Source organism: Palaemon carinicauda, chromosome 13 (assembly GCF_036898095.1).
Source record: "Palaemon carinicauda isolate YSFRI2023 chromosome 13, ASM3689809v2, whole genome shotgun sequence".
Lineage (NCBI taxonomy): Eukaryota > Metazoa > Arthropoda > Malacostraca > Decapoda > Palaemonidae > Palaemon > Palaemon carinicauda.
Window position 1 is genome coordinate 40878695 of NC_090737.1, and position 14015 is coordinate 40892709.

Here is a 14015-nt window from a genome sequence, read left to right on the forward strand (position 1 = left end):
CCCGAATAAAAAGGAAAAAATAGTGATTATAAAAAAGCTTCCTGAGTCATTTGCTATTTGCTGATTATTCTTAAATTGGATCGAATGAAATAGTAACATCAGCTAAAACAATTACGGTTCATCATCATGAATAAGGAAGAAACAATTTTGCTAAGAGCCTATTTACTACATTAGAGTCGTCAAGTCTGTCAGGCACTTTAGTCGATGATATAGAGGCAATAAATATGTAATCAATTAGTTGGCCTGTTGTAATGTTCTTTCATACACCAGTACAGAACATAGCCATGCCTTGGAATTCAGAAACTCTTGACATTTTCATCTAAGGTCGTTTCTTGTATGCTCTTGTATTTGTCACATTTTCCCAATGTCATGCGAGGTATTGTCTCTATCATTGAGAGAGAGAGAGAGAGAGAGAGAGAGAGAGAGAGAGAGAGAGAGAGAGAGAGAGAGAGAGAGAGAGAGTTAGTCAAGTGTGCACTTAGAAAAGATTTATTTTTTCAAGTACATTCCCAGTCAGTGTTCGTTTTCGACATCATGTCAAATAAGTAGTTCTAATTTCATTTCCATTATCATGTCTTGTGTCAAAACCTTTATCTTCAAAGTATTTCCCTGTTGACGTCATCAGTCTAGTTTGTTTCAGTCTAAGTCAAAATTTCAGTTTACATGTACTGAAAGTTTTAAGTATACCTCCTCCATAAATTTTATCCCTTTCAGTTTTGATTAATCCATTGTTTTTTGGCAAGTCGCGCAAAATACTGCTGGAATCCTGTCAAGTTACTTTTAGCAATAAAGTTTTCGTTAGAAGTCGAGGTCAGTCTGTGTCTATCCTCGTCAGATTCGCCAATGATATGCATTTCCTCAATGAATTTCTTTTCTAGGAACCAGTTTAGAGAAACTACAGCCATGAAGTCAATCAGTTGTCAGTCTATCTAACCATAATAGCAGTAACAAATTCTGTCTCATGGCACTTAAATCATTGACAGAAATTTCTGTTACGCTTTTACAATATAAAACTTTAGTCGGAATTAAAACAAATAAAATGGTATCAATCAATTTGAATTAATGTCCTTTTAAGTCCAATACATATTCTGGTGACAAATGTCGCCGATCAAACCTAATAATGTCAGGTTGTGAAGGTTAAGCATACTGGGTCAAACATGATACAATTTGGTCCATCAAAGTCATTGAATGAGTCCTTTTTTTTTTAAATGTCAAATGGTCATGGTTAATGGAGTCATTAGAGTTCGCTAAAACGTGTTGTCTTGGTCAGAATGGTGGCTAGCAAGTTACATGTGAATTCTAGCGACTACGATGTACATAAGTGCCAACACTCCGGCTAGTCAGCTTGGGTTATCTCAGTCAATTCTACTTGCATGTTAGGTCAATAGCAAGGCTCTAATTGCAATCGTCAAAATTATGGGATATTTATGATTTTAATTAACTTGAATTTCAAGTACAGAGAGAGAGAGAGAGAGAGAGAGAGAGAGAGAGAGAGAGAGAGAGAGAGAGAGAGAGAGAGAGAGAGAGTAAGCAGCATAGAGGCGACTCTTTATTGTTATGGATGATGATAGGAAAACCGATGATGCCGTTGTTATTATTTGTATAAATACATGAATTGACTATCAGCATTTTTGTTAGAAATTGTCTGTATTTGCCAGACAGAGGATGATAAAGCATCGAAAAATAGTCGAGTCATTTATCCACACCTAATGCAACGCATTCCCCTAACAAATGAGCAAAAAGATGGAGACTTAATGGAAATCTGGAGAAGGGGTTAGTGTCATGGAGGGAGCATTTGGCATTAGTGAAGTCCAAAATATTACACAGACACACACACAGCGCTCGACAGCATAGTCTTTAGTAGGTCAGTAGGAAAAACACGGTTATTACTACGACTACGAACAATAAACTCTTCACGAGGGAGCCTTTAGCAGCGCATGGCAGATCGGTGGGTCAGGTGCCGCAGACCGCCTGCAGGTGCGGGGTCAGACACATCATAAAAAATAAACTACTATATCACAGGTAAAACACGTCACTCAGAACACCTTTTGGGGGAAAGGTGGCGAGATCTTTGAAGGGACAGAGCCATATACATTGTGTGGCCCGTCACCTCTTTGCTCGACGCCCGGGTCTCTATCTCTCTTCCTTCTCAGCAGACAAGCAAGAGCCCGAGGCGCCAGGGCTTGGAAACATCAAAACAAATAGCAGAAACTTGCGGTAAAAGGGGGCGTAGGGGATTGCCCCTAAGGTTCTTCATAGGACCCCCGTCAGTAGCGATGTTTCAAGAGAGAAACAAGCTGTTGGTGGAGATGTCAGTTGGGTGAGGTTTCTTTGCTCTAAACAGCACTCGTTCACTTTGTCTTTCCATGAGAGTTTTCTGGGATGCAATTTGTAGTTAAAAAAGTGACCTCTCCACTGTAAATCCGCAAGCATATAGTAGCTATGAAGAGGAACAGAACGGAACGAGGCTGATATACAAGATATATTAACAGTCATAGTTATATTCCACTAATTCAAGCTGATGAGGGGATGTAAGGGGTTCATTCATAATGAATTTACTGGTAAACTGCATCAGGAAAAAATACAACGATTGGTAACTATCAGCATCCATTGAAATCAGGCCCTGGGGAGCGAAGGGGGATTCTGAAGATTATCCCGCGCACATTGAGCACCGAGTTGGGCTTTTCATTAACACTTACTCGAAGAATAATCTCAACAAAAATGATCACGGAAGAAGCTGTGACGAAATCATCATTATTCGTCACTCAACTTGATGGACACCAGAGAAGCGAGACTTTGCCAGAAGGTCAGAACCCGCATGTTGACGATGTCCTCAAGGCCAGCGGGACAGCGGTGATAGGCGTGGTCGCAGCTGTAATCGGAGACGCCTCTCTCAGCAGCCCAGTAATACCGAAGAAATCGGAACACGACTGCATTGTAGACCGTTGGACGGGGGAAAGACTCGCTTTTCCTGTAAGGGGGAAGAAGATGGAACGTTAGTTTTTGAAGTAGAAGAGCCCAGTATTCTTTAACAATAAAAACATTTAAGAAAACATACACATAAAATGATATAGACAAAATCAATCTATAGTTTACTTCTTAGTAGTCCAGAAATGTAATGTTTTTAGAATATCTTTTGGTACATTCATAAATCTATTATGTCACATGCAGACAGTATTGTGCAATGACGCTCACACATCTTATAGACTAAATGATTGATTGACTATCCCTCTGGCTTAGCATCTACTGAACAACTGTTATGACCTATATAGATATTGAATATTTAGCAAATTCACGACGTATTTATGCAACATGCAGTAATTTTCTGTCATTGGTCAAAATCCTGACAGCAAACTTTCCTATCTTATACAATTACCTCTCACTTGAACCCTAGGTTCCATTACTAAAGAGATGGAAGGACCCAGATAGTAAATTTGCCCTTGCCTTGAATACAAGAATACATCAGAACTACAATTAGCCAGAAATCTGACTCAAAATTATAGAGTGGCGAAAGATGGAGTGAAATAGTAACGGTAAGATACCGTTCAGAACACATTAGTCGAGTCGATGTCGAAAACGAGTTATTGTTTCTTTTCATTGTTTCTCTTTCATCACATTTATGTTTCCTTTGGTAAGTTTCATCTCATCACTTTGCTAAAAAGCAAACAGAAGTTTAGCAAGGCAGCAAGAGTTTTAGTTATGACATTATTGCTTTAGGGTCTGAACTATTTGCAATTATTAGAAATTGCAAATGCAAGGTCGTCTTGTTTGCTAATCTATAACTCTCAGCCAGCTAACCAAACACACACCACCAAGTCTGTCTGCGGTATTCCGTGCCTATGTCCATCCAGCTGGCGCCAGAATCAAAAAAAACTTTTTTTGCTTTTCTTTGGAAGTTCGGTTGCCACTTTCACGAAAAATCTTTTACAATGCGCGACTTCCACCAATCTCCACCAACTCATTCAGATCACATAACTAATTCTGGTTATAGTTCTAATATAGATTATCATATTATTTTTTCCGTGTTACGGATATGAGCGTCATAAATTCTCGAGAGAGGCTTCCGCGTGGTAACTATCCTTAGTGGTCCACTGCGCCTTAAAAATTCGTCCTTGCAAGCATCCCGCACGGCGACTTTCTGGGGCCGTTGGGATCTTCCTGTGAGGGGGGAATCAAAATCCCCTTAAGCGGCCTCTCTTCTTACATTACTGATACAGGAAATTATACATTTTTCATGAAGAACTAACGTCCCTTCGTAAGTACTATTGTCATAGCAGTTATTGCTCTGTCCTTAGGTGCGAAGACACATATTGATGTAGATATACTCTCTCTCTCTCTCTCTCTCTCTCTCTCTCTCTCTCTCTCTCTCTCTCTCTCTCTCTCTGCACAAATTAAAAAATAGCGAGCCGTTTAAAATCAAAGAATAAATATAGGCCAAATACACAACAATGACAGAAAATCTCTCTCTCTCTCTCTCTCTCTCTCTCTCTCTCTCTCTCTCTCTCTCTCTCTCTCTCTCTATTAAGATCACTTAAGATTTTTCGATAATTGTAATTAATCCCACACTCATCTATTAATACACGAATACACTCACACAAACTCACACTTTTTTTTTTTTTTTTTTTTTTTTTTTTTTTTATATTAAAAGGGCAACCACTTTTTCTAAACTTCATTACTCAGGTTTTTCTTCTAGATTTGATGGACAGGAAAGGGGATATGGCATACATATTTTTTAGTCATAGAGACTACGTTTATAAAATGAGACATTGAATACATATGGAACTACAAATATGATTTTTTTTTTTTATGGCAATCCACTTTTCCAATCCTTTGATTTTATGGCCCATCTATATCTTCAATTTGAATATTATCCTCCATTAGAACGATGACCCCCGATTTGACCTTTGGACACCACTTAGCAAGAGGTTCGCAGGTCTGACAAAGTCCCCTGTCTGCTTCAAGTCCAACTCGACTGGGCCATAGCAACTCTTGCACTGACATAATCTCTTCCACCTCCACCCGTTGTTACTCCTTATCCTCGTCCCCTAGACTTTACGTTGCCAAACTCAACTCCTTAATCTCATAATCTTTGATGACAATTATTCAGCTGAATTGAAGAAGAGCCCTTTATATTCCTTCACCTACAAAGTTAAGAAACTTTATTCGATAAGATTAATTTAGTTACCCTTCTGCAACAAACAAAAGCATAAGCCGAATCTCAATCAAGGGCCGGGCTGGTGACAACCACCGGACCTTAATAAATATTGCTGAGGAGACAGACAGCAAATATAAAACGCGTTTCTGATTATTGAAGCCGGTTTGAAATAGAATAAATAAATAAATAAATAAAAACCCTCCCAGATACGAATTTGTTGGGATGGACGTGATTCTAAAGCCGATCTTAAAACTTCCAGTAATCATAGTCTTAAAACGTTTTCGCTTAATTTCCTGATGACAGTTTAATCTTGGATAGAGGATGCTGAGAGAGAGTTAGAGATAACAAAAGAGAGAGAAAGAGAGATATATTCTAAGAAATACTATAATTCAACCGAACTTTTTGGCGTATAAAATCATTGTAGATAGATCAACATTGGAAACTTCCATAACCCATGTTATCCCTCTTAAAAACAACTGTAATGCTGCACGAAGCTAATAAATGCCTTTGTATAAAAATGTATGTTAGAGAGAGAGAGAGAGAGAGAGAGAGAGAGAGAGAGAGAGAGAGAGAGAGAGAGAGAGAGAGAGAGAGAGAGAGAGAGGTCCACATCCTCTTGTTAGGATGTTCAAGGTGATCACGGCGCAAGTGTCAATTCTGTCTACATTCGTCATTTCAGAAATTTTTATAATTTAGACGTCTGAAGGCAAAATTACTTTTTGAATCAACAACTAATTATAAGAACAGCTTGGAGTATTGGAGAAGACCATACCGTAAGTCATCATTTGGAAAATGAAATGAAATTATCTGGTACATCAGACGTGCCAGAATTCGCTTTTCTCAGGACTACCATGGAAAATCGACAACCCAAAATTATGCTTTGTCATTATTATATTTGTATTGAATAATATTGAACATTATACCAGCTATTAGAGTGTGCCACGGATATTAGAATTATTATTCTCTCATCTAAGTATAGTTACTTGCGTCTGCGCGAAAGATTGGCAACACTGCTCTGACTGGATCTTACGTAAATAGAACGAGAGATCAGATCGACTCGGGAGACTGAGGGTGGGCGGGGAAGCGGGGAAGAAAGGGAGTCCCTCAAAATGACAGCTATGGGATTTTCTATATTTTCCTATTACTTTACCAATATCTTCTTCTTTATTTCTAAATAACATTTATTCACATATTCTTCACTTCCTAAGAATAGTAATGTGACGTCATGAAACTTTCTATTGCTAGGTGTTTTAAAGCTATATATCTTAGGAATAGATTATCAGAAGGAATTGAACTCGGTAAGAATACACTCACCCCACAGTTATTTAGCTTAACCGCATCTTACATAAATACTCAGAGAGAGAGAGAGAGAGAGAGGAGAGAGAGAGAGAGAGAGAGAGAGAGAGAGAGAGAGAGAGAGAGAGAGAGAGTATCAAATCTGAAACACTTCAATAGTAACACAAATATATGGACAGAGTTGTACTTACTTGAGGGCGGAGAGAATCAGGTAGGAGAGCGGACTATATTTCTGCGGATTTTGGGCGAGTTGGCAGATAGCGCGCATTCGACAGTCATCGTCTTGCACCTTCAGGTAATGGAAATAGGCGTCAATTCGAGACAGCAATGGACCGAAATTTCTGAAATAGCCAAAGAAAAGAAAAATTAATAGATAAACATCAGAGACTAAGAGGAACAATATACTCAACGATTCTATCATGAGATAAACAAATAAGAGTAATGTATCAACAAATAAGAGTAATGTATCCGTCAGATTTCAGATGTACCTAACGACCTACAGGTGCTACTGTTTACTAGGCTGGAAGCCAACCGTGAAATAGAAAGAGGAGAAGAGAAGTTCTTAGGTTATCGCTTACATCTTGGACCGTGGGTAAGAGTCACACGTGATGGAGAGATAAGAAGAACAATAGAAAAGAACAAAGTGTACTGAAATCTGAGTGAACTCTAGAACAGTCAGTGAGTGAATAGTGAAGTACTTACGGGTCAGTCTTGTATTCGAACAGATTGGGGTCGTAGCGAACTTGGTTCGTTAACACTTGGTCAACAGGTCCCCTAATGTCTTCATAGTCAAGTGACCTGGCTTGGTTCCTCCCGAACAAGAAGCTCGACCAATCAAAGTTCTTCCTTCCAGCCAATGAATAGCGAGATCGAAAGGCAAACGTGGGAAGGAGAATGGTAATTGGTAGATAGACTACAAGGTCTGAAAAGAGGAGAGTAAAACAAATGTCAAACTCATACTATCTTCTCAGTCAGGGTTTCTTTTTCGGTTCAATTTTCGGGGAAAAATCACAGTTTTTTATAGTCATTTGATGGACAATGAACATGATGATGGTGGTGATGAAAATGGAGGTGTTAACGAGCTAGAGGAAGGTATTTAATAAAAGTATATACAAATAAAAAGAAAAGTCTATAGATGCATGGAAGAGGGGGACATGAAGAATATCTTTTTTTTTTTTTTCGTAACTGTTATAATCTTTCGAGTCTGATCTTGTTTTGTATCGTCACCCAATCTTCGGTTAAGCACATTAAAGATGGAACTGGTAATAGTCAATAGCTTGCGCATAACATACATACATGAATGTGTGTTTTTGTAGGTGCCTTCCTGAAAGTGGTAAAAGGAAAACAGACTAATGGATATTCTCTATTGTCGCTAGAAGATTCATATAATGTCTTAGTCACATAGCACTCATAAGAAGTCAAACCAAGGTTTTATTTCTTTCCCTAACATATCTGCTTTGTTTGAAGGTTAGTAGTTTTGAGTGGAGAAACAAAATTCGCAATTTTACAATATAGAATACAAATTTAAAAACTTGTATGTTGTTTATAAAGGTTTCCCAATTAAACGTTGCTTTCTAATCCAGTGGAAAGGGGCCTCCTTTAACAGAACTAAAAAAAAAGAACAAAAGTTTGTCCGTAGAATGTTTCCATTCCATATACAGACGGCAATTGTCTCAATATCCCACGAAAGACCCAAATGACAGCTGTCAGATACTCGATACAAATAACTCCCAATTCTTCAATTTGTTCTGCATATCTTCGAAGGCCACTGTATTTGTGGTTGTTTTTAAATCCAGACACAAAAACCCGAATGCAGCCATTTCGGGCAAGTGCACGAAACCTTGAAGATCCCTTTGATAAATCTAGGCTGCCTGTGAACGTGTTCAGTTTCGACACCTCTATTCCTTGTATCTTAAAAATTGTGTTGTTCCTTATATTGGTTAATTTTCATATCTTTCAACGTTAACATTCTAACCTCTTTATTGAAGTGGCCAAAATAAAAACATAAGAAATGAGAATAGCAGGAGAGTTTCAATACGACCAGCATATGCAATGAAGAAAACAATCTTTACTGTAATCCATACTTTAAATGAGAGAAAGGGATGTAGCTCCAGGTGAAAGTAGCAACCGGTCATCAACCGCCGACCTAATTCTCTCTCTCTCTCTCTCTCTCTCTCTCTCTCTCTCTCTCTCTCTCTCTCTCTCTCTCTCTCTCTCTCTCTCAAGAGGCAACATGCTGGATGGTGTTTCCTCAATCTTAAGGATTAGCTAATGGTTTTTGTTTTTTATTGAGAAAAAGAAGGGAGAATATTCTAGGGAAGAAGAGGAATGGCTGTCGTAAGGTTGCGCCAACAAGGCTGGGTTAAAAGTATTACTTTTACTCAGAGTGGCAGTCACGTTTCCTCCGTCTCATTTATAGTTTCCACGAGAGAGAGAGAGAGAGAGAGAGAGAGAGAGAGAGAGAGAGAGAGAGAGAGAGAGAGAGAGAGAGAGAGAGTTAGTACACATCTAGATAAGTTTTGCTAACAGCTTCCTAAGAACGCTCCAGTTTCTTTTATCAGTGACTTGGATCTTTGAGATAGGGAGTGAAGGACACCAGGTAAGAGAGGTAGTCGCCGTGTCAGAGACAAGTATCCCACAATCATCTCTCAAGGAAAGTTTCAGCTTTAAGAAGTGGAAGCAATAAGGTGATTCTCGTATGATTCTCGTATAGCTCGGTCTCTCCTAAGATATTCTTTCCATGCATTTGTGGCGAACTGGGCAAGTTTGAGCTTTGTCTCCTAGTTTAATACTGCATTTTTTTCATATGTTGGCTGTTTTGTTCAATACTTATTTATTTGTTACAATATTTTCCAGGATTACAGTCCTCTCCTTATTTGAAGTAGCGAGAGCATATATTACATAATATTCATCCATTTTATTTAGAGAATGTTCGGCACAGTTGTTTTTTTTTTTAATTCCTTGTTACAATTTGGATATAAATTGTTTAAAGGGGAAAAAATCGTCCAGAAAGATATCATCGTTATTGTTACTGTTGTTGTTCTAACATCCGTTGCAGACCTACTAAGAAATTTCTCGATGTATAACAAATTTTACGTCATATATCATTCAGCGCTTCGTGTTCGTGATAACCAGACTCTCTGAGACTCTCGTTAAACGAGTTACTTGAATTTTAATCAACATGAACTATTAATAAGGTATGAGATAGATATATCTCAGGGAATGTAATATTGTTTAACTGTACGTCAGAGAGAGAGAGAGAGAGAGAGAGAGAGAGAGAGAGAGAGAGAGAGAGACTTAAGTAACCAAATATTATCACTTCTACGTGACGAATCGATTTCTACATAACTAATGCAGACAGTCAGGTTGTCAATGTGATACATACAAGCACTTGTTCATAATTTAAACACACATATTACGTGCATACACACATATGTATTTATGTATATATATATATATATATATATATAGATAGATAAATAGATAGATAGATATATAGATAGATAGATAGAAATCTTGAACTGCTAACAACATGTTTCCTAAGTAAGAGGTTCTTTTTGATTCTCTCAAAGCGACTAACATCCAAGGACATCATTTACCACCTCCCCTCTTCTCACCTCTACACTCACCCCCACCCTCTACCTCTCTTACGATTCTTGTATACTCTTATATAAGAGGACCTTCCTACTCCTCCTCCTAGCTAATTTGATTATTTAAATTCGCCAGGGAAACTCGTGATAAGCACATTTGTTAAAATATTGATCAAGGTACATCTTCGTTCCTTTTAGAGAAAAATCATACAAAATGTAGTTTTCCTCACAAATACTGAAGAAAATCAAGCATTAATGAAAGTTCGCTTGGGAACAAAACTAGCTGCATAACGGAATACTTGCTTTTTATATTCAAGCTTGTTATAGGAAACCTGTTTTCTTTTGAGAAGAGAGATAGATGGTCACGTTGAAAGCACATTCCATGTTCAATGGCACATATTCACTGCCTGTCTAGATAGCTCAAGGTGATAGAAAAACACACTTTCAAAGTAAGTAGGGGAATGATGCCCTGGTTAGGAAATAAGAATTATAAATGACTTTATAAAGAATATGAAACGAACATGTGTATATGAAATGTCAGGAAGTTGGTCGTAACCAAAGAGAAAGGCCTTCAATTCAAGTCTCTTAAAGAAGAGAAGGGTCCACGAGAAGGCTTTACTCTGCAAATTACCCACGAGAGAGAGAGAGAGAGAGAGAGAGAGAGAGAGAGAGAGAGAGAGAGAGAGAGAGAGAGAGAGAGAGCCCATTTCCTACTTGACCGAGGACGATTCACCTCTTTCATTGAGATGGACTAGACGGAAGTAGAAGAGCCTTCTATCGTCTTCCTCATCGGGGAAGTTATCTGCTGAGCTCCTTATAAGGCAGACTCCAAAAGCGCATTCTTTATGCATACACAGCGTATTCCATTCAAAAGTTAATTTTTCCGACATCGACGTCATATTCAGACAGGCATTGAAAGGAGCAAAAATAGCTCCAAACGATGAGTTATGCCGTGTTACATTCCTTGCTCTTGTCTAGCTGAGAGAACAGCTTAGTCACTTCCTCGTTGGTTGAGCTAATCAGACAACGCAGATTTTGGGAAAGAACTTATGGATAACGTTTCTTAGCTTTACTGATGATTTGTTCAGACATCGTTGCCACCCTACATTCAATGTTGGTTGTGTGTCCTGTATGTCATTATTTGATTTTCTGGGAGGAATTGCCTGCGTAGTCTTATAGCCAGGAATCGAAAAATCTGGATTAATTTTTGTACGCATTCGAAACCTAACAAACATTTTGTTATATATACACACACACACACACACACACACACACACATATATATATATATATATATATATATATATATATATATATATATATATATATATATATATATATATATATATATATATATATATATATATATATATATATATATACACTGCTTGTGTGTATGTATGTATTTATGTATGTATGTATACGATAATTTCTACATTCTCACACTTGCGAAATAATGACAGAATTGGTGAGAAGTTAAAGAATTGTATAAATTTGGTGCTGATGCAATTGCCAAGGTCTCTGCAGCCCTCGCCCAAGGTCCGTCAAGAAAGAAATTTTTCCTACAGGTTTATTTTTATTTCAGACTCGTTTTTCATTTTACACTTCACAAGAAAAGGAAGGAACAATTAACGACGTATTAATGAAAAAATAAAGCTTCTATTGGTAAACTCAACAGACTATTTACTGCACTATTAAATTTTTCATTTCCCTTTTTTATCACCTGAAAGACTTCCGGTTTCCGTAGGGTCGACTGAAATCTGTTATCTCACCGTCATACGTCACAGAAATTTCATGTTCGTTAACATTGCGTTCGCGTCCTGGCAACGCTCTTCTAGTTCCTGAATCTCTACTACCACTTCCTTGTCCGTTTTTTTGTTTTTATTGTTGTTGTTTGTCTGCTGGTTCTATTCATTACATTCATGAGAAAAAACAAAAACTAATATATCTGAGACTACGCTGTGTCTGATTTCAATCTTTATTCTGATGTGAATATTTTCCTGAAACTAGAATAACTTTTCTATCTCATAAGCTGCTCTTTTCAATTATAAATTAATTAATGAAAATAAAACCTTATTCATATCTTTATATTGTACCAATGGAAACTTAATCCTTGTGATGAGGCAAAAGAACGAACTAAAAAGAATTTTAAAATTATATCTGGGGAAAGCCCTTAGATAGAAATTACTGGATGGACTGGGTGAATCTGAATCTTTATCTATTTGTATATTCTTTCACTTATCGAGCACAATTCCTCATTTTTATGCTTTACCGTTCAATTCTAACTGAGTACGATTCTGAATATGAAGAACAGGTTTAACAGTTTCATTCGTAAAGTGAACAGTAAGTAGAGCAATGCTTCGAACAAAGGCGGAAATCTTAGGGCAAGTCACCGTTAAACGCTGAACTACACAAACTCTCCATTGTCACTACCGTTTCTATTTGCATGTTGCGGAAGAGGCTACATACATCTATATATATCATGATGCTAAGACTTGTTCTATATATATATATATATATATATATATATATATATATATATATATATATATATATGCATGTATGTATGTATGTGTGTATGTGTGTGTGCACATACGAGCATAATTAAGACAGAGAAAGCAATGTTCATTTTAGCTTTTAGTTAAAAGCTCATTTATAATATCACTACAATATTGCACAATAATTTACAGATTGAATTGACGATTCAATAAAAAGATAAACATGGTGTTCAAGTTATTCTATGTAATATTATCGAATTTTTTGCTTAGTTGCATTTTAGTATTTGTATGCTAAGTACTTATATTTTCAGTGAATAATCTTTTGGTATTTATTAGGGGTGTATAAAAACACTCATATATGCATGTGTATATATGAGTATATACATTTATGTGTGTGCGTGTGTGTACGTGTGTATGTGTCCGTCACAGAAAATTTCATGGGGTGAAGGCCCTTCGTTTACTTTGGATCAAAAGCTGAATATAGCTCTACACAACGAAACACCGTACTTTTCACTTGCATTATTTTCATACAAAAAATATTACTCCCACTAGTCAAAATAACTCCACTGCAACATCTTACTGAAATAAATCTTTACACAACTACACTAGCGGATTGTATTGTAGATATATCATGAGAGAGAGAGAGAGAGAGAGAGAGAGAGAGAGAGAGAGAGAGAGAGAGAGAGAGAGAGAGAGAGAGAGAGAGGCTAATGAACCAAGTGTTTAGAGTGTGTTGCCAGCTTGGTTTAGCCTCAGGCACTCAGCTGATTCCTCACCACCACGACGTCTGAAAAATCTACAACGGCAAGTCTGTCGAGGCACCTTTTTTACGTCACGTCTCAGCATGTTAAACTTAATTTCCATTCATTGCAAAGAACTGAATATAGATGGAAGGGGAAAAATCTCTTTTAAATACCTCAGCATGTCAAGGGATTGGACCAATGACTCTTTATTGAGTAAACATTGACACCCTATTACAGTCAGTCATTTATTTGTGGATGAGGAGACTTCAACGTTTTATTAAGAAATGATCTTGTCACTAAAAATCTCTAATACATTTGAAATATGAAATGATAAGAAGTAAAAGAACAAGAAAAAGATAGTGTCTTGACTGACTTTATTTGTTAAGAAAATGAAGCAAGATACCAAGCGAATGATCCTTACCTCCCCTATATAAACCTCCATCGGTGATGCCAATGAACCGAGGGTCATCTTGGTCCGAGCGCGCCTCTGGTAACCCGTCATCTGTTTTCTTGAGACCATTTTCCTGCTGCAAATGCTGCAAAAGGCTCAATGCTTCTTGGTAGTCTAATGGGTGGGCGTCCCCTTCGGTTAGGTTGTTCTCATCCACCACGGAGGCGTCGGTGAAATGAGGAAGTTTCCCGCTGGCGGGAACAGGAAAGCGGGACAGAAGTGACAGGGCAACGAGAAGCAGGACTGGAGACTTCCGTTTCTTCGTAGCAAACGTCGACGGCG

The 14015-nt window shown here is 37.6% G+C and overlaps 1 protein-coding gene across 1 annotated transcript in view; it reads right to left on the reverse strand.

Annotated features, from left to right (window-relative positions):
* Positions 1-401: 401 nt before the first annotated feature.
* Positions 402-14015, reverse strand: part of LOC137652295 (uncharacterized) — a 133190-nt gene continuing 119576 nt past the window's right edge. Inside the window, exons 2-5 of the mRNA XM_068385607.1 lie at positions 13704-13997; positions 7154-7373; positions 6643-6792; positions 402-2971 (exon numbers count right to left, since the gene is read on the reverse strand). Of these exons, the coding sequence (XP_068241708.1) occupies positions 2755-2971; positions 6643-6792; positions 7154-7373; positions 13704-13997 (881 nt within the window). The 3' untranslated portion in view covers positions 402-2754. The remainder of the gene's footprint in view (positions 2972-6642; positions 6793-7153; positions 7374-13703; positions 13998-14015) is intronic.